The 19,445-nt window shown below is 37.0% G+C and overlaps 2 protein-coding genes across 4 annotated transcripts in view; one reads left to right on the top strand and one right to left on the bottom strand.

Moving 5' to 3' along the window:
- Window positions 1-3,752: 3,752 nt before the first annotated feature.
- Window positions 3,753-8,737, bottom strand: LOC112561896 (AH receptor-interacting protein-like). Its single transcript, XM_025234739.1, has 6 exons — window positions 8,602-8,737; window positions 7,858-8,040; window positions 7,132-7,297; window positions 6,245-6,431; window positions 5,654-5,796; window positions 3,753-4,732 (listed from the first exon to the last, which is right to left on the bottom strand). Exons 1-6 carry the CDS (start codon window positions 8,698-8,700, stop codon window positions 4,518-4,520), a joined length of 993 nt encoding a protein of 330 aa, XP_025090524.1. The 5' UTR covers window positions 8,701-8,737; the 3' UTR covers window positions 3,753-4,517.
- The window catches only part of LOC112561883 (GATOR complex protein DEPDC5-like), a 33,503-nt gene continuing 22,787 nt past the window's right edge, over window positions 8,730-19,445 (top strand). For all 3 annotated transcript variants that reach the window (XM_025234713.1, XM_025234712.1, XM_025234711.1), the window contains exons 1-18: window positions 8,730-8,798; window positions 9,078-9,168; window positions 9,748-9,797; window positions 10,179-10,264; window positions 10,715-10,798; window positions 11,192-11,241; window positions 11,390-11,459; window positions 11,933-12,143; window positions 13,093-13,165; window positions 14,501-14,694; window positions 15,011-15,145; window positions 15,318-15,379; window positions 15,703-15,776; window positions 16,110-16,188; window positions 16,479-16,521; window positions 16,876-16,981; window positions 18,616-18,848; window positions 19,143-19,358. In XM_025234713.1, coding sequence (XP_025090498.1) covers window positions 8,756-8,798; window positions 9,078-9,168; window positions 9,748-9,797; window positions 10,179-10,264; window positions 10,715-10,798; window positions 11,192-11,241; window positions 11,390-11,459; window positions 11,933-12,143; window positions 13,093-13,165; window positions 14,501-14,694; window positions 15,011-15,145; window positions 15,318-15,379; window positions 15,703-15,776; window positions 16,110-16,188; window positions 16,479-16,521; window positions 16,876-16,981; window positions 18,616-18,848; window positions 19,143-19,358 — 1,900 coding nt within the window. In that variant the 5' untranslated portion in view covers window positions 8,730-8,755. The remainder of the gene's footprint in view (window positions 8,799-9,077; window positions 9,169-9,747; window positions 9,798-10,178; window positions 10,265-10,714; window positions 10,799-11,191; window positions 11,242-11,389; window positions 11,460-11,932; window positions 12,144-13,092; window positions 13,166-14,500; window positions 14,695-15,010; window positions 15,146-15,317; window positions 15,380-15,702; window positions 15,777-16,109; window positions 16,189-16,478; window positions 16,522-16,875; window positions 16,982-18,615; window positions 18,849-19,142; window positions 19,359-19,445) is intronic.

Genomic DNA, 19,445 nt, shown 5'->3' with positions numbered 1-19,445 from the left:
TGTGCAAGTGTTCAGGGTATTTTTATGAGAGGTGTGCATGCCAGAGATGGTATTGTGTTAATCTATGCTTTCTAATGGGGATGTGTATTAAGGGGATGGAGTTTATCGAGTGCAAGTTGGAGGCAGTCATCTCTAAATGAGGGTGGGGGGATTTGGTGTTTTACGCCGTGCCAGCAACTGAGGCTATATTACGGCAAGGCAGCCAGCCCTGTAAACAGATGCCACGTGCAGAGAAAGAACAGCATGCCCGAGACGAGAAATGAACTCAGGGCAGCTAACCTTCACTGTATTGGTGACAGGCGCTAACTGTTGCGCCACCGGACCGCTCTCTAAATGAGGGTGACCAATGTTTTGAGAAGTAATGTTTGTGAGCAAGCATGTCTAATTGTGTCACATGATAAACTATCATTTGGTGCGAACAATGTTTGAAAGCAGGCATGTTTAAATGATCGTGATGTAATAATCAGTTTGGGGTAGTAATATTTATGAGCAGGAATTTCTAAATGAGGGTGACATGATGAACCACTGTTCTGGGTAGTAACCTCATGTTTCTGAGCAAGCATAAGGGTGCCATACACATAACACAGTGATGGATGACCCAAAACAAGTTAAAGCTAAATGACAAAAAAAATAGAAGCTTAATTTTTTTTTTCAAAGAGGAGAGCCAGAGTTTACCCTCAATTGCCTGTCTCTGTTCGGGTACAGGATCCCAATGTTCCTTTTGTAACTTCAAAACGTAACTTAGGTTACATAATGTCTGCTGACATGTCTCTTGAACATGTTTCTCACATCTTTCGCTCTGCATACTATGAGCTCTGAAAGATCAGCTCCATTCACCGTACTCTGTCCTTCTCAACCATCAAAATGCTCATCTGCTAATTTTTTTCTGTCTAAACTAGACTGATGCAACTCTCTTCTTGCTGGCTGTCCACAGTCTCTCGTTGATAAGCTTCAGAAAGTCCAGAACTCAGCTGCTCCTCTCGTTTTCTGGACTCACAAATCTGTACATTTCACACCACTTCTTCACTCTCTTCTTTGGCTACCAGTTAAAGCCAGAATAGACTACAAGCTCTCAACTCTACGCTACAGAATCTTTGAAGGTTCCTCCCACAACTATTTTACTGAAATCTTGTCTGTCCACACCCCTGCCCGAAACCATCAATCCTCATTAAGATTCGCGCATTCTTTCCCTTCCTCCCACAAAGACAATCATATATGGACAATGGACATTCTTGCTCTGTGCTGCTAAACAGTGGAACTCTTTCCTACATCACATTCATCACTCTGATTCCAAGGCTACATTCAAACATTCCCTGAAAACATCTCTTTTCACAAAGTACTATCCCTGAATTGCTATTCTTAACTCCCTGGCAATACTGTCTGTCATGCTAACCATCATGTAACCACTCCATCTTACACTGCTTATAGTATCTGCATCCAGGCCTGACGAGAGGGGGGGACAGGGGGGTCTGGTGTACCCGGGCCCGCGGCTGTCAAGGGGGCCCGGCCTTGGTCAGTGGATATATTTTTCTTCTTCTCCTTTTCTTGTTCTTTTAAAGAAAGGTCTAAGGACAGAATACCCAAAGCATTACACATGCAGAAGTTGAGTTTCAACTCTGTAGAATACAATTTCGGGGTACTGGGGCCTCTGATCCTTTAACATCATTTGTCCTCATTTACTAACCACTCGCATGTAAACAACTTTATGTTCAAGTAGTGATGTAGATCCTAGTGCACTTGTCCTATTGTTTGCAGTCTATATTTCGTTACTGAATGAAGTGTAGATATTGAGATTCGAATTGTAAACATACATTATATACTGGGAAAATAATTTATGATTACAAGTACAAGGGGCCCGGAGAGGTCGTCTGTCCCGGGGCCCGGGCTGGCTCTTGGCGGCCCCGTCTGCATCCCTTCATCCATTGCCTTACATTCTACTCCTGTACCTTATCTTTATGTTGCTCGGTGTGCCTATATGTACCTCACCATCCACTGCTATCTTTTATCATTATTGGTCTGTGCAGAGAATGCAATCTATCTTGGTTGTCATGCTATGCGTTATAAATTTCCATTCTTATTATTATGTATAAATGTAAGGAGTATCTGTGGTTGGGACACAATGTGTGTACAAGCAAGACTTTAGCTACTGCATCAAGTGGGAACCACAATTCAATACAATTTCTGAAAGAAACACAACTGAAAATAGTAATTGACCTCCTTGGTGTTAGCCCCAAGCATTACCCCGGCTTATAATTTTGAAGTAAAAACACTTCACCAAGAGCTTGGATACCAACACTTGGAGTAAATGTCAAGGAGCTGAAAGTAAGGAATTTGATCTTGTCTTCTGCTAGCTTTAAGAATGTTTAAGATTTAATGTGAGCTATAATTTGAATGTTGACAAACTTATTTAGAAGAAAACTTTTGACAGTGTCAATACTACAACAAATTAACAACTTCAAAAAAGTTTAAAATGATTTATCCCTTGTTTTACGATACTGAGATTTACATGCAAGTTTAGGAAGGTTATGGCTAGCAATGAAAGATATAAATGACAGATCATGGTCTTCAATTGCCCCAAAAAATAATGATGCAGATCTCATGTAACAATTTCCAGTCATTTTGGAAAACATATTTCAAGCCTCTTCGGGCTAAACATATCTGATGTTATTTCTTCCTCATTTGTGCTAGTTGATGCTTGATGCATGCAAACATGAAATTCGCATAGATACGTATGCATGCTTATACACTAAAGAATGTATAGTTGTGTGTGAGCATTTATGCACACCCCTCTTCCAAATACACATTCCAACACCTAAAGATATATTAATCGTGACATTTGAAGCCCTCGCTGACTTCTACCATACCAAGGAGATAAGCTCCTACATATGCTGGATGAAAAACACTCCATAATCTAAAAGCAGCCTCACCTTTCAGTCCAGATTGTACATCTCATGTTTTTAACATTTAAGCAAGGATTTATCTCATTTATTTTTAGGTTGAATACAAATGCATGTCTCCGGTCATTTCCCATTTGCCTTTTTTTTTCTATTTGAGACAGAGAAACTGGAGCATAACTTTCCCCATTACATTCATTTCCTTAAGTCTCCACTAAACACAGGGTTCCCAGGTCCTTGCAAGGTCCTTTTAAGTCCTTTTATATTGAATTTTCGCCGAAAGGCCTTTTAAGTCCTTTTATTTGCCATGCGGTCCTTTCAAATTCTCACACAGGTCCTTACATTTTCTCTGTGACCCTTTTAAGTCCTTTTATCGATAAAATATTACCTTAAATTTATTTCCGGAGTCGACTTTGGCGCAAAATACCGACGATTTTTCGCTGCATGTTTGGTCTACACATCTGTACAACACTAGTTGCCCTTCCGTATTCGCAAAAAGCACTCTTTTTTCAAAAGGTCTTTAGAAACTTACTCTTTCTTGAACTTTGATCTTCTAGTACTACTGTGCATAGCTCTATCTCTCTCTTCCCGTTAGAGTGTGTGTGCAAGAGAGAGACACGTGAACTGACTTTTGTATTACACCAAAGAATGGCTTTCAGGTTTTGCAATTATTATTACTTAGATTTCTAGAAAACTTGGAACATTAACGGTGTTAGTTATCAGCGCGCTAAGGACACTTTTTAAGTTATCTAATCTAAATATGGCAGACAGGCATCAAAATTAACTCTCTGATTATTTATTACTAGAAATACATGTATTTGAGAACATAGAGAAGACCACAGATTCATAAATAATACATCTTGCCGACCACACAAGAGAAAAACTTAAGCATTGATGACTGTCACTTAGGTCCTTACGAATGCATGAAAGGTCCTTTTAAGGTCCTTTTTTTGGCACCATCCCTGATCCCTGGGAACCCTGTAAACAACCCTCCTAGGCTTTAGTGCAAGACATACCACAAAAGATTCAGAGTGGCAATTACTCCAAGTGCTCCGCAGAAGGAGAAGTATCTTTAGAATAGAAATCCTGACAGCTGACAAATGAGGTTAAAACATTTGTGAGATTAGATGAGATCAATGATGAAGTAGGAGCAAATACATGCAGATTATGACAGTGGGTGCAATGCAAACATAATTTTCAAATAAGATTTGCTGTTATTAAAAGTCATTCATGTTCCTAGTAACAGTTATTAAAGATGTGACCACAAAGACAGTGCACTTGGACTGTGTTATCTGTAGGTTCGTCCTAAGTGCACTGTTCAAAAGACCTAACAATGACCCTCAATTAATAAGCTCCAATGCTGTTTTCATCACCCTCTTTTGGGTTGATCACAGTCATATAATATCATCCAGTATAGTCTTAAGATCTGAGTACTGTCAACACATTCACATACAGCAGTACTGTACACCATACTACTATTTGCAGGCAGTATTCATGGATACTCTATATCTCTAAAAAGATTGCACCTTTTCAAAATTTTCTTCCTGCCTCTTAATATTATGCTTTCCAATCCAACCCTCGCCACTTTATCACAGTCCTCTTCATTGATAAAAGAAATCAGTGCTATCCAAATATTCCTTTAAGAGATGCTTTTTCCAATTGTTCTTTCGCCTTTACGTTCTCCTCCAGCTGCTTGAGTTCTTTGCTAACTGCTTTGCTGAGGCTAGGGTCCAGCTCAGCTACCTTGTTTAAATCCAGTCTGGCCTCGGTCACATTCCACACTGCACCATGAGCTTTGCCACGTCTGAAGAGGGCCTTCACATGATCACTTTCTGTTACTTCGGACAAAAATAAAGAAAGCAGAACAACAATCACATGCCTGATTATTATTATTTTTTTGTGCATTAACATTTACATCTAAAATAAAGCTACTGTAAGCTAGCAAAGGAAGCAGAGAAGACTGCCTTAAAGGTCAACAGAAAGAAGACTGAAGTGATGAGGATCAAGAACAAGCAGGAACTTCCAATACAACTTCAAGGAGAGAACATCCTGGAAATAGACCGCTTCACGTATCTGAGGAGCATTAATTGTCAACAAGGACGATGGAGCGGACGATGAGATAAAAAGCCGCATCAAGGCTAGGCATGCTTTTAACAGCCTATGCCCCATCTAGAACTCCCGAGCATCGTCCTTCTGCAGTAAGACCTGCATCTTCAACACCAATCTGAAGGCAGTCCTACTGTATGGTTCTGAAACCTGGAGAGTGACAAACACCATCAACAACAAGCTCAGACCTTTACCAACCAATGCTTACGCCATATTCTGGGAATAAGACGGCCTGAAAAGAGCTCCAACAGCAGCCTGTGAAAAAGAAGCAACTAGAATGCCACTAGCAAAAATATCAAAAAGCGCAAATGGAGCTGGATAGGACACACCCTGCGCAAACCAGCTGACACCATTGCCAAGCAGGCACTTGACTGGAATCCTCAGGGGAAGAGGAGAGTTGGGAGAACAAAGCATACTTGGAAAAGAACAGTAGAGAGCGAGGCAAAGGATGTCGGAACCACATGGACCCAACTGAAGGGGGCTGCCCAAAACTGGGTCTGCTGGCAAGGTGTTGTTGCACCCCTATGCTCCTTGAGGAGTAACAAGGACAACTCTAGTGCTACTGAAGCCCATGAAAAATAACTCCCCAGCTAGCCTATAATTCACCTGCATTTTCTTTGCATTTTGACAACTTTTGATTAAATGGACCATACCATAGTCTTTCTGCAGAACCTCAGTGGTGTGAGTAATAACCGTGTAGTAATCGCCTGCTATGAGCTTGCATTGTGAGTAATTGAGAAGAAGTGGGATCTTCAGCTTGTCAAGCTCTATCCACTCAGCATCACCAGGTTTCTCCCTGTACAAACCAGTGCCAATCAGTCTAAACACAAGTAGCACATGACACAGGAGTCTGAAGTCTGTGCACATCCAGTAAATTGTACAGGCCTTTATAGTCAATCTAAGCACATATAGCACACAGACAAGTATTTCTCCATAACTATTACAATAAGATGCTGACCTTCAGTATGGCATGCAACTATGTGAGCAATTAATCAAACTGGTATTTTTGTTTTGATGGAAACATTATTTGCATAAGTGTTTTTCTAGTATTATAAACTGTTTTAAAAGCTTATTATGTAAAGAAATCCATAATCAGAGGTAATTGCATACTCACAAGGACCAGACTATAAAAGCAAGCAACTGTACAGGGACAGAACGGTGGTACACATACACAGGCAAACTTTGTTCATGCAGACTTTCATTGAAATAATATTAAGAGACCTCTATTTTAGCTGAATACTTACAACATTAACAGTTGTTCTAGAATACCAAGAGCTTCAGCATATTTATCTGAAGCTTCTTCATACTGTCGAGCTTTGTACAGTGTATTGCCAATTTCCTTCAGTTTTGGGACTACAGCAAGCTTTTCAGCAGGACTCATAGTCCAGGTTTCTTTTTCAAAGTCATTTGGTCCCTGAAATTTTAAGAGTTCTGAAAAGCAAAATCCAGCAAAGCACATTGAGTGTTTCATAACATGTAACAAAATAATACGAACTTTGTCATATGCAACATCCATCATCATGACCAGTTTGTATGCAAATATCTTCACAACTTTTGAAAGACTTGTTTCAGAAAAATGCTAATGTTAATGCAGCACATCCATGGCCATAGTTATGAAGCAAGGATAAGTCTAGAGAAAACAGGGAAATCAAAGGCAAGTCTTGTCTCCATAGTTATTAAGTGGTTTTTAAACTGCCCTGCAGAATTTTTACCCCTAGGGAATTATGCATAAAGCTGTAGCAAAAATGCCCTTGGGTAAGATAAAGCAATACCTGCTGGGTATGATCCCTGCTTTATACAAGACACTTGCCCTTGATTTCCCAATTTTGCCCCAGGGCAATGGCTTCATAACTAAAGCCACAGAAGGGCCCTTTTATTTACTTTCTGAAATTGAGGGACTCATTGTAAATGTAAAGTTGTCTTTTCCTGCAATGTTTTTTCTGGTATGCATGGTTCACCATTCCTGTTCAGATTTGCAAGATACACAAAGCAGGCCTGTTTTACTCCATAAAAATTCTTTCAATATGATAAGGCAGTAATATGTTAAATAATAAAATACATCAACATCAGTCACCTCATTGAGATGTGTATAAGCTCTCTCATACACCCAAGCAAAACAATCAAAACGTACCAAGCGTAAAGATAAGAGGCTGTGGGTTTTTCAACAGTTCATTAAGGTCATCGTAGCCAACTCCAGTGTCTGCCATCATCCCACAGCAGTGGCCAGTATGGTGATGAGCATGTCCTTTGTTAATGTCTCGAAGGCTTTTTGCAACCATGGGATAGATAGCTGTTTCCTAGAGACAATTAAGGTAAATTAGACAAAAATAATAATTTCGTTGTTAATAAATTATGCATACATTACTACCACTGATTCTTGAAGTGAAAATTAGAAAACACAATCATAAATTTTGTGAATCAGAATAAGAAAACTATTAAAATTAAATTAAGATCTGTTTCAAAACAATTTTCATATTAAAAACCCTTATTTAACAATTACCCTTCCTTACAAATTTGTCTTAAAATGTTTATTTTCCTATGCAAATTTCAGTGTTGTTTCACGGTACTTGGTAGGGACCAATTTGTGCTCAGTGCAGCCAAAGCAAAAAGATATGCTTTTTTTCAATTTTACAATGTTTTCATGCATAAATCATGTTTAGGACATGAAAAAGCTAAAACAATTTGCATATACATGTAAACATATATATATTATGTGTAAGTATAAAAAAGCATATGTCTAAGCATTTTGACCTAATTAATAGTTATTCAGTAAAATTGTTAAGAATAAAAAAACTGACTGAAATAAATTCTTCAAAAAACATTGATGCAAAATAAAAAAGAAATAATGGTATCTTACCCGGATGTTGGTGCACAGAAATTCTGATGTTTCGTTTACCTTCATGGTTTTTAACAATGTCTCCCATATTTCTAACTTAAACTTTTTTCCAATGATAATTTCAAGGGGCTTGTTAATGGCCTTACTGTCATCAAGGACCGTCTTATTATCATCGCATTTAGTGGTACGATAGTTAAAGAAGACCTGGAGAAAAAAAACCGAGCTTCAGTAATGTCAAACTGACATACATCTGGTAACTAGAAGATGTTACCTTAAATATTGTATTCTATTTGATCATTTCCCTTCCAATACTATTATATTAATTACACAAATAGTAATCCACTGACATTGTTACTTTCTGACCTCTCTGTTAATCTGCAGATTATCCCGTCAGCAATAATGCAGTACTTATGTTTTTATTACAGCATGCTTCTTTTGATTTCATTTCTTTAGCACATTCTGTAAAGATGAGTATGCGTGCATGGATGTGTATAGGTAATACAATTACGTGATGCGTGTGTGCGTTCGTCTGTGTATGCATTAGAGAAAGGGAGAGAGAGAAAGACAACATGAGAAGAAAACAAGGAAAGATATTACTCAACACCGTCAGATACCGGTAATTGGTGAAAATTATGTCAATATTAATTTTTTTTAACCTGAAAAAATAGACATTTACAGTAAGTAGCTGAAATTGGTACTCAAAGAATTCCGTCAAAAACAACCTTACAGTAAAATCTTAGGTTTAATTATCTGAATCGTGCGAACCTTTGATCCGTCTATAAAATCTGGAAGATTTCCCGTTCCAGCGTGTAATATTTTTTTGTGAATGCCTCGTTTTTGAAGCTGTGCGAAGATATCTGCCATGTTTGTTTACAATGTCAGACAGTGGGAGTGGCTTCCCTTGGTGTCGACGACAAAGATGTCAAAAACATGTAAACTGTGGGTCCACAGAAATACCAAAAGTAAGTGCCTTATACTTCATATGCCATACGGCCAAAACTGCTTTACAAACCAGAAACATACCATTAATAAATCTGCTCCATAAAATGATAAATTTCATCAGAAAAACATTACTTCTCAACTATATTTTATTATGTGCTCCACCACCATTGCAGAATTGGTAAACTAGTAACTGGTCATTTTTATTATGTATTATATCTTTGCTGCTACCTCTGAAAACATTGTTTTCCCAAAGGTATTTAATTTTGTACATTTTTAAAAATTTCATAATGTAATTTCAGGTCAACAGGATATAATTATCCCACCTAAAGATTTTCCTGGTGTGATGATTGGAGATGTGCTTGAAATCTATCATCCAGAAGAGGAATTCAGGTATTGTACTTATAAACCAATCATATATGTTTTTGAGAGCATAAGATTTGACTTAAATTTTAATATGACTGGATGGATAGGATAAATATATTAGTATGTGTGATGCTTTTAGTGAGGTATTGACTGTTAAGCTATATTTCACTTCATATAGGCTTTTTCTTGCTGTTGATATATATGAACCAGTTAAAGCAGTGTGGTGGAGCATTCGTAAATTCTTGTCACCAACACAGGGAGAAGTGGTTGTTATGTCATTTGGATCTAATTTTGAGTTCACATATTTTTTCCCCTCTGCATGTGATATCTGTTTACATGCCCAGCTGTTGTGCTATGATGTTGCGAAAATAGTTGCTGACTCAGCACAAAACACTAATTTCTTTCCAATTCCACCCTCATAGATACTTATTAGAGCTCTCCATGATAAATACAAGATTTTTCCATCATGCTTTCTTGGAATAGATGAAACTGAACCGGGGATTGTTTGACCTTTAGGTATTCAACTCTAGTCAACAGTTTGGAGATTAATAAAAGTGGTTTATATAATTGCTTTCATGAAAACAATTAATCTATTTTTTATTTCAGCCGTTTGCTTTTACAAGTTGATTCACTTCCAGAGGATTTTCAGCAAAAAGGTATTTTATGTTTTTTATGGCTTCGAAAAGAACGTTACATTAAGAATTTATTATAAAAAAAGAATTACTGTATACAATATATGTATGTGTATATAAATATAAATAAATCATTTTATAATAATTTGTTTAATGTGTGATAATATTTTGGTAAATGTTCTATATATATATATGCTATGTTTTAAGACAAATACTGGAAAACATTGCCAAGTATTCTCAAGTGGAATTCTTACTTTTTTAAAACCAATTGTCAAACTAGAAAATTAAGTAAACTTTATTTTTCCTCCAAAGAAACATATTTTCAGAATTTCACATTATGGATTCACAACATAATTACAATCAAGATACAGACTTAACGTTGATGCTTATTTTTTTTTAAACCAGATACCATCAGCATTGATCAATCCATTGCAAATACCTTCAAGCTTAGAGCTTACCAAGATGTAGTGGTCACCAAAACAGAACCACAGGTATATGAATCAGATGGCTTCTTTTCCAGAAATTGGCAAAAAAAAAAATAGTTGACAAGCCTATTTCATGAATATTTTTTAATAAAGTATACAGACTCTATTATTTGAATTTTGAAAAAAAAAATTTAACAAATGGCTAGCACATTTATTGATTCAACTGTGTTTCAAGGATTTCAATGTTTGCATGCTTCATTTTTTTTTATGGGAATGGGGGGGATATTTGTTGTCCGAATGCTTCATTGTGTAAAAAAAATATTGTGATACAAGATATCTTTCATCATATATCTTTAAGATTATTGTCTGAATGCTTCACTATAGGAAGAAAAGATACACCTGATATCATCCAAGCATATTTCTTATTTTTTATGCTTCTTATTGATTGTTGACACATTTAATTGACACAAATAATTCTACATGCCAAGTTTCAAACTTTTTTTTTTGCACTTTTAGAATGTGGCTTTGGACATGGTGGAGCTACTTTTCAAAGAACAGTATTTTAATCGTAGTGATATGTGGAGGCTTGTTAACTCAGTGGTAAGTATTATTGATCTAAGAGAAATATTGGTTTTTTTTACTTCTGACTTCAGCAGCCTATTTCTTTCTTTTAAATTGAAGCTCACCCTTCTTTTTCAAATTTAATTCAACTTCAAAACAAAAATTGATTACTGTTGCCTGTGTTGCCCTCAAACTGATCACACCTTGGTATACTCCAGCAGTGATTTAGAGATCGTGCTTAAGGATTGCAAAGAGCACTAAGCATGAAAGATATGCATTGAGCTCACCTCCACACAGGAAAATCCTGAAAAAGTTGATGCTGTTGTTGTTGTTTTTATGATAAAAACTGGTAGATGGATTAGGTCTATTATGGCCAATACTACAGATTTGTGGTCTAATTTCATTTTGCTCAGAAAAATTTCTTTTTTCCAGAAAAATACCTGTGTGTACCTGAACAAAAAGATAGAGTTTTCTGAAATGAGGTATGTTTTGTTCCACAGAATTTTAGGTTTGTTTTCATATGTATGTACACATACATGCAGGCATACAGATTAATAAACATAAACAATTCATAAAGTGCGGGAATAACCATAAATAATTCTAAATTTGAGTCTAAATCTGTTGGATTAGGTGTCAGGTGAATGAAATGTGGTCGAAGGGAGACAAAGTCACCTGCGGAGTTATTACTGAAGACACACGGGTATGTCATGATATTCAGAAAATATGGTTGTTAATAAACATGCTAGCAATGGACTAATAGTCTTTTTTAAGTACTTTTAGCAATTTTTATAAAATTATTTTCTTCAGACATGTAGGTATGTTTGTATGGATCAGTTGTATGGATAACATCAACAAAGAAAACTATTTTTTTGGTGACTTAATCTAAAGATGTTAATCTTAAATGCATGAAATAAATATAACAACTTGGTGTTGATGTTTTACTTGATAAAATCAAATGTCATCATTTTTTTTAAGAGCTATATTGCAGTTGGGTCATGCATGAGGGGTAGATGAGTGCATTAAATACTACAATTAGCTGATCTTTTCCAAGAATTTAATTTAACTAGAGGGTTTGCACAAACACTTATTTTAAATATAGTTAAACTATTTTGATGTTTTGATGTAATTCAGTTTTGTTTATGTTTATCAGAAGAAAAGATTTTTTTGTTACAGGTGGTCTACCGTTCCTCTACAGCTGTGGTTCAGATCTTTATCCAGATGAGTTCTGAAATGTGGGAATTTGACTTGAATGGAGATCTTTACTTTGAGAAAGCTGTCAATGGCTTCCTGACAGACTTGTTTGCAAAATGGAAGGAACAAAACTGTTGCCATGATGTCACTATTGTTTTGTTTTCACGCACATGTTACAGTTCAACTTCACTTGGTGAGTGCTTCGAATTCTTTTATTTTGTTTTGCATTTGGATGCATTTGATAGTATTATCTTAATAATCTAATTGGCTTTAAATGCTGTAGAACAGTGATGCCCAACCTTTTTCGGCCTGGGGGCCATATACATTTATGACACTCGTGTCATGGGCCGCTTCACCGCAAAAATACAAAAAAGAATAAAAAAATAGAGCAGATACCATTTTTATTAGAAACAAGTTGTACTTTCCATTAATTATGTAGTAATTAGTGGGATATTTGAAGTTTTTTTTCCCGAAACCAACTTCTGAATGTCTGGCTGCATCGTAGAGACACCAAGTCAGAGCACTGAATAGAAATGTTCGTCCATCGAAAAAAAAGACTGAGAGACGCCCCTACGTAGGGATAAATACTACTTCTTCCCTTTTTAAAAAATTTTTTTTTTTATTACTAACATGCCGATTTTCTGCACTGTAGGCAGAAGTTTCGCGGGCTGGATGGCACCGCGTCGCTGGCCGGATATGGCCCGCGGGCCGTAGGTTGGGCATCCCTGCTGTAGAATTCATGTTGTAAAGTATTGAAATGCCCTACTTACCTATTAGTCTTATGTGAGAGTTTGAGTTGGAGCTATGTAAATTAAGTAAAATAAATCTTGCTTTTAAAACAAATTAATTTTTTTCTATTTAATCACACAATATATAATGTGTCTAAATGAACAGAAAAAGACCTTCCTTTTGAATTTGTCTTATCCACAGTCAGTTGTACATAGAGAAACTGTAGTTTGATAAGCTGTAAGTGTGTATGCAAAGCAAACTTTTTGATTACATAATTCCCGTTTGCAGTTAAAATTATTCAGATCTGCAAGCTATATTTGCAATAAGTGAAGGAGGTCTTTTTTCTGGTACAGCAAAGTAATTTATGTATTGTAAGGACTGGTGATGGTTGCAACCTGTATTATCTGTTGCAGATGATTTTCCCAGTGATATCAGAGAGTGTCTGCAAGTAGATGACTTTGGCAACATCTATGAAGACTATTACAGGTATGTTTCTATGGCAACTACAATTATACATTTTGATTTATTTTTAGAATTGTAGTCAGCTTTATAACTTAATTTTATAAATTATTATATTAAATTGTTAGATTATGAGATTTAAGATGAAACATAGTATTTCAATTTTTTTTAAAAAGTAAAGCAGAATTGCATTTTTTGAAAATTATTTGAAACATATCATCAATTTTCTCCCTTTCAGTGGGGTCTGTAAAGCCCTGCAATAGCATATCAAAAAGACAAAATCAGCCAGTCACATGACCAAAGCAGTAGCTTGTCCCTTAACTGTTTCTAGTCATTGGGTTTGCATCATGAATTGCAGCAAATTTAGTGTAGGCATGCCAGCTGGGCCTATCCTGTGCCTCTTCCAGAATATCCTCCATCTGACATTCAGTTCACTTCTTGATATTACTGTCACCATTTTTTCTGCTTGCCTCATCAAAGTCCTCCCTCCACCCACCTCTGAAGAACTGTCTTGGGCAATGCATCATGTTGAGTGACATGTCCAAACCAAACCAGCTTTCATCTCTTGACTGTGGTAAGCAGGGGCTCCTTTGGACTGATTATGATAATGACAAGACTGCAAACAGTTCCATTTGACTTCTGTTCCATGTAGTAGGTGTGGAACAGTCTCTGAAGTCACTTCATCTCAAATCCCTGGATCTTTCACCTCGCATCAGTCAGTAGAGTTCAAGTGTTGCAGCTATACAGCAAAATGGAAGTAGCCAAGGACTTGTATAACTTGTACTTGTTCTTGAAACTGATACTCCTGCTGTCCCATATTTTGTTAAATCTCACCGTTGCTACCATTGTTGCTGCGATTCTTTGATGAATATCCTCTCTGAAACTGCCATTCATTGAGAGCATCATTCTCAGTTACTTGATACTCTTCAAGTTTTATCCACTTGGCTGGATCTCTGGTTTTTCCTAAACAATAGCATTCACCATTGTTTTACTTTCATCGGTGCTGATGTCCATGTCATATGCACTCGCACTGGTCACGAGACTGTCTGTGAGAGCTTGCAACTCACCATTGCTGCCCACTATCAGATCGATGCTGTCAGTGCATTGGAGGTTGCTTAGTGGTCCTCCTCTGATGGACATTGAGGTGTAGTGTTCATGCATCATGTCTCGTTTGATTTTTTACAGATAGATATCTATAGTGTTGTTAAATACTTGGACTTCATCATAGGATTTTAGCCTTAAGATTTAAAAAAAATATTTCAGTAAATAAATAGAAAACACAGCTAGGGGATAAATATGATATTTGTAATATTTCTTCTCATTTGAAGTCTTCTCTAAGCTGTGTCACCATGCTGTTTCCAGAGTGATTGTGCAGAATGAAAGGTATGAGGAATGGAACAATACTCTCAGACTTCTTCGCAAACTTTTCAATGAGTATCCAGAACGTGTTCTACGCTACCATCAAAACCAGTGGCCCAAGTGGAAATTTCCAGCAGCACGTATCTCTACAGCATCACAGGGAAATTTTCTTGAGACACTGAACATGTCTCTCAACCGTAAGTTGACTCATAACCAGTGTGCGTGCATTTGCATTTACATGCACATATGCATGCATTCACATGCACACACAACATGCATATGTATATATGTGTGTATAGGTAAATACACACACACTGTAAAAGCATTTGCAGGAACATTTGCATATTTAACAGTGACTTGCAGATCTATAGAATCTTGTACAATTGTTAACAATGTTAACCACATGTGACATATCAGCAAAGCTCCAAATTAGCAATGTATCATGAAGAATACATTAAATGACCTGGATGTCATAACAAAATAGTCATATTTATTTCTTTTCTGCCTTTCAAGTGTTTGAAAACTATTACCTCGACCGAAATTTTGACCGGACCGGAAAAGTGTCGGTTGTCATCACACCTGGTCCAGGAGTGTTTGAAGTGGATCGTGAACTGACATTCATTACAAAACAGAGAACCATAGACTGCGGTTGGTAAACCTGTAAATCTAATGATTTCAGTCTGATCCTACTAGTAATTATATGTATGTTTATATTTATATCTGCTCTGCTCTCTTTCTCCTTTTTACTTTCTAATGTCCAACTGGAAAATGTACATGCACATCTGCTTCATTATTTCATAAGCTTATGAATGGTTTTCAGGTGTTGGAAGTGATCTTGTTTGTATGGGTGAGCAGCCTTTGCATGCTGTTCCTCTTTTCAAGGTAACAACAAATTCTATGCTTTTTTTGTCGGTATACAGCTTTCAATAATCTGTCCAATTGCCTGTCTAATGCTTAGAATGTTCCCTGTTTGCCTAAAAAAAAAAAAAAAAAAAAAAAAACCGAACTAATAAATGTTTCCTTTTAATGATTCCAGTTGCTTTTTTCCTATATTTTGACTATACTATGCTTGAACATTACAGTTTGCTGCCATTAGGATGGATATGGCAAATAAAAATGATGATGGGGTTTTTAATAAATCCTCAAGGCATCCATGTGCCTTGCATGAGCGCATTGCTTAACAACATTCCTTTTTAAAATTTCAGTTTCGCAGTAAAAATTCACAAAATTCTGTGGAAGTTGGTGATGATTATAACATTCCTCATTGGATGAACCACAGGTATGACCACTGCTCCTAAAGCCTTTTGCCCTTGTTGTTGTATTTATATTTAGACTTTATTTCAGTCACATTACTTAAAATTACAGCTTGAATCATGCACACCAAATTCATCCATAACACAAGCAGTACAGTGGATGAAAATCGACCTAGTTCCATAGATATGTGATTTGTGAACTTCTTTACCACTTTTGAGAATGAAAGACAGCATTACACTTATCAACATATATCAGTTGTCACTTGTGACTCAGATCATTGATTTGTGTACAAAAACTACAATCCATAGTTGTCATTAGTTCATCTGGCTGTGACAGGAAGAATTATTATTCATTTCAGCTTCTACACATCCAAGAGTCAAATTCAGAATCAGCAGAGTGCCAAATTCATTCCCCGCATAAAGCCACCACCAGAATTTGTAAGTAGGATTTTGTCCTTACTTTCAAACAGGTTTGAACTTTAATGTATACTATTAGCACAAAAAACAAATGTGAATTATTTTCCCCTTAATTAATGTGAATTATTTTCCCCTTAACCAAGTCATTGCTTCCAGTTCACAATATAATCTTTGCATTAAGCTGTATGAAATAATGTTAGGACAGTGTGTCTGGAAGGGTAATGTCATTGATTGTTAAGAGCTTATGCTGGTTTCTGCTTAACATGTTTCATTTTATATTGACTTCATCTTCTTTGTTTTGATTTGTTCAGCTGAAAATGCTGGAGAAAAATCTGCCCCGATCTGAAGATTCAGGTAGTGCATGTTCACTCTTGTCAATTTTTCTCAGTGTATATCCTACACCTGTAGTGTGAAGGTTGGCTGTCTTGCCATGATATAGCCCGATTTGCTGGCACAGTTTAAAACACCAATTTCCCCCCTCCCCTCCTGTATATCCTATGTAGATTTTTCACGACTTTCTTTGCATATTGGTGAAAGAATTTTATAAGAATTTTTTGTAATTGATAAGAAATGCATACATGTATTGGATGAGATGCAAGTACTTTACAATGAGCCAGGTTTTTTAAGTATGAAATTTTTGTGCAAGTTGAAATTTTCTTCAAGTATGACCTTGTGTGGAAACTAGTGTCATTGTTTGATACATTGCAGAGTTTTTGTTGAAGACTGAGGGTCGAGAAGACAACAATTTTCCGTTTGTTGATTATGATGAATACGATGCTCAAGTCTTCAAGCTGCCATCCCGAATGTTCCAAAGGTAAGAGGCACCAACTTTCTTGCTATAGTGTCTTATGATTAATTGCTGCTTTGTGCAAACAACCACCACCATTTGGCACAAATTACCTTGTAGTAGTGTGGTGGCTTGCGTGCCTTGTCGATCTACAAAGCTATATAGGCAGGAGCCTTGTCAGGTCTAACCAAGCCGAACAGATCTGTCAGGGGAGAGGCCAGACTAAAATGTTGCACCCTGGCCCTCCAGGTTGGGGGTTGTGCTTTGGGCTAACAACCCACTCATGTAAAATAAAAAAAAAGGTATTACAGAAACTGCAACAGAACCATAAGGGCCTGGTCAGGAAGATTTCTGTCTAGAAGAGCTTATGAAGTATGCTGGTGAAAGCTTTAGGGAAGCCAGCTTGCCGACTCATCTTTTGACGACCAAGGCAAGAATCAGGATAGGGACCTGGAACATCAAAACCCTCTATGAAAGTGGCAAGTCACCTCAAGTGGCAAGAGAAATGAGAAGATACAACATCAGGGTTCTCAGATTATGCAAAACCGGATGGAAGTGGCCAGACCAGACTAACATCAGGAGAAACCATTATTTACTCTGGCCACAAAGACCTGGACCACAATCATACCCAAGGAGTAGGTCTTCTGATATCAACAGAGGCAACAAAGGCACTGATGGCCTGGGAACCAGTCTCACCACGGCTCATGTCAGCAAGATTCAACGCTAAAGGAAGGAAAATTACCATCATCCAATGCTATGCACCAACAAATGCAGCAGATGAAGAGGAAAAAGAAGACTTCAACAGTTCCCTGCAGTCTCTGCTTGACCGCACACCAAGAAAAGATATGAAAATCATTATGGGAGACCTCAATGCCAAAGTGGGAGATGATAACACTGACAGGGAACTCATCATGGGAAGACATGGCATCGGCACCTGCAATGAAAACGGGGAGCTCTTCACAGACTTCTGCACTTTCAATGACCAGGTCCAAGGTGGCACTGTGTTCCCACACAAAAATATACACAAGACAACTTGGATTTCCCCTGATGGCCAGACAGAAAACAAGATTGACCATATAACAGTTGTTTGAAAGTGGAGAAGGAGTCTTCAAGATGTCTGAGTGTTCATGCATATTGAGGTCTTTGACTATGTCAGATATTTGGGACATAAATGTAAGGGTCATCTTATTATTGATTGCATCAGGGGTTTCACAATCAGCCCTTAGAATCTCAAACAAACCGCAAAGTTTGATTTGTTGTTTTGGTAAACTTTCATTGTCTTGCCTGTTAAAAGTAGCCTCACATTGTTAGGTAATTTACCATTTCTTCATGCACGGTGATATAAAGTCCTCTTCAGTTATAAATCTTTACTATCTACAAATAGCTTGCACATGTCCTTAATAGGTTTATGAGCATCATTTGTATGATGTAGGTCATCATGGCTATTTCTTTTTCAGTTTAAGCAACTTAGGCCATACAATGCAGAACTTCTTATGAGAGATGGGACCTTTTGAAAGTTTTTAATTAATCCCCAAAGCGATGCTTGTTTTCATCAGGAATTTTGATTTTACTTCTTTTCTTATTAAATAAGATTAAGATCTTAAATTTAGTAAGAAGGATTCTTTGAAACAATAAATTAAAACTAAATTTCCTTTCCTCAGGACATCCCGCAGTGCAAGCTGTTTTACCAGCCGACTTGCTGCCAAGCATCACACCTTTGCTGAAGCCCGAAGGATGTGTGGTCCTCGCACTCGTCATGTTTCAGATGACTTTATGGGAGTTACTGTGGATTCTTCAGACAAAAAAACAAAAATGTCATCATCTGCCATTGCCATCCCAAGTACACTCACTAGTCCTGATACCTCCTATTCAGTTGGATGCTATCCTATTTATGGTAAGCAGAGCGTTCAAATCCTGTGCTAATTGCGTAGTTCTTAAATTCATAGTAAATGTAAAATTCACCTTGTTATTGCAAGAAAACCCATCTTTTTACAGTAAGGGTGCAGTAGAAATTGTGTCATGAATGTAATTTATTAAAGCATTTTTGGTAATAATCATCACTTAAGTGATATTGCTTTTATTCAAACTGTATCTTAATGACAAAAATGTATTTAGCTTCCTTTTATTAACATGCTTTTTTGTTTTTGTTTTAGTTCTGAAAAAATATATTGCAAAATATTGTTTACAGAGAAACATATAAGCCAAGAATCATTTGACTCTTGGGGAAGTGATGACATACCATTCCCAAGACCTGTAGTGGGTAGTGCTGGGTCTCCAGTTGGTCACTCACGGCCATCAGGGGGATTTCCTCCAAATCGTGCTCTTATAAACCCATTTGCACCATCTCGCCTTCAGTTTAAGATGACCTCCAATCGACGTCGTTGGGTTCATGCTCTCCCTACAGGTAGGTCTACAATTGCTAACAGTTTGAAGATTTCTTGGGTGAGAAAGTTGAGTCCATGGTTCCAAAGAGAACTATAGCTGTATGGAA

Source organism: Pomacea canaliculata, linkage group LG4 (genome assembly GCF_003073045.1).
Source record: "Pomacea canaliculata isolate SZHN2017 linkage group LG4, ASM307304v1, whole genome shotgun sequence".
NCBI classification, from domain to species: Eukaryota; Metazoa; Mollusca; class Gastropoda; order Architaenioglossa; family Ampullariidae; genus Pomacea; species Pomacea canaliculata.
The sequence above is the reverse complement of the archived record's forward strand: the minus strand, read 5'-3'. Positions and strand labels throughout refer to the sequence as shown.

Bases quoted from the DNA above. Each gene is read 5' to 3' on its own strand.
- LOC112561896 (XM_025234739.1), bottom strand. From the start codon at position 8,700: ATGGCAGATATCTTCGCACAGCTTCAAAAACGAGGCATTCACAAAAAA. The intron at 6,432-7,131 runs GTACGTTTTGAT...TTTGCTTTTCAG, and splicing joins GCCTCTTATCTTTACGCTTG to AACTCTTAAAATTTCAGGGA. The intron at 4,733-5,653 runs GTATGGTCCATT...TTTTGTCCGAAG, and splicing joins GGTTCTGCAGAAAGACTATG to TAACAGAAAGTGATCATGTG.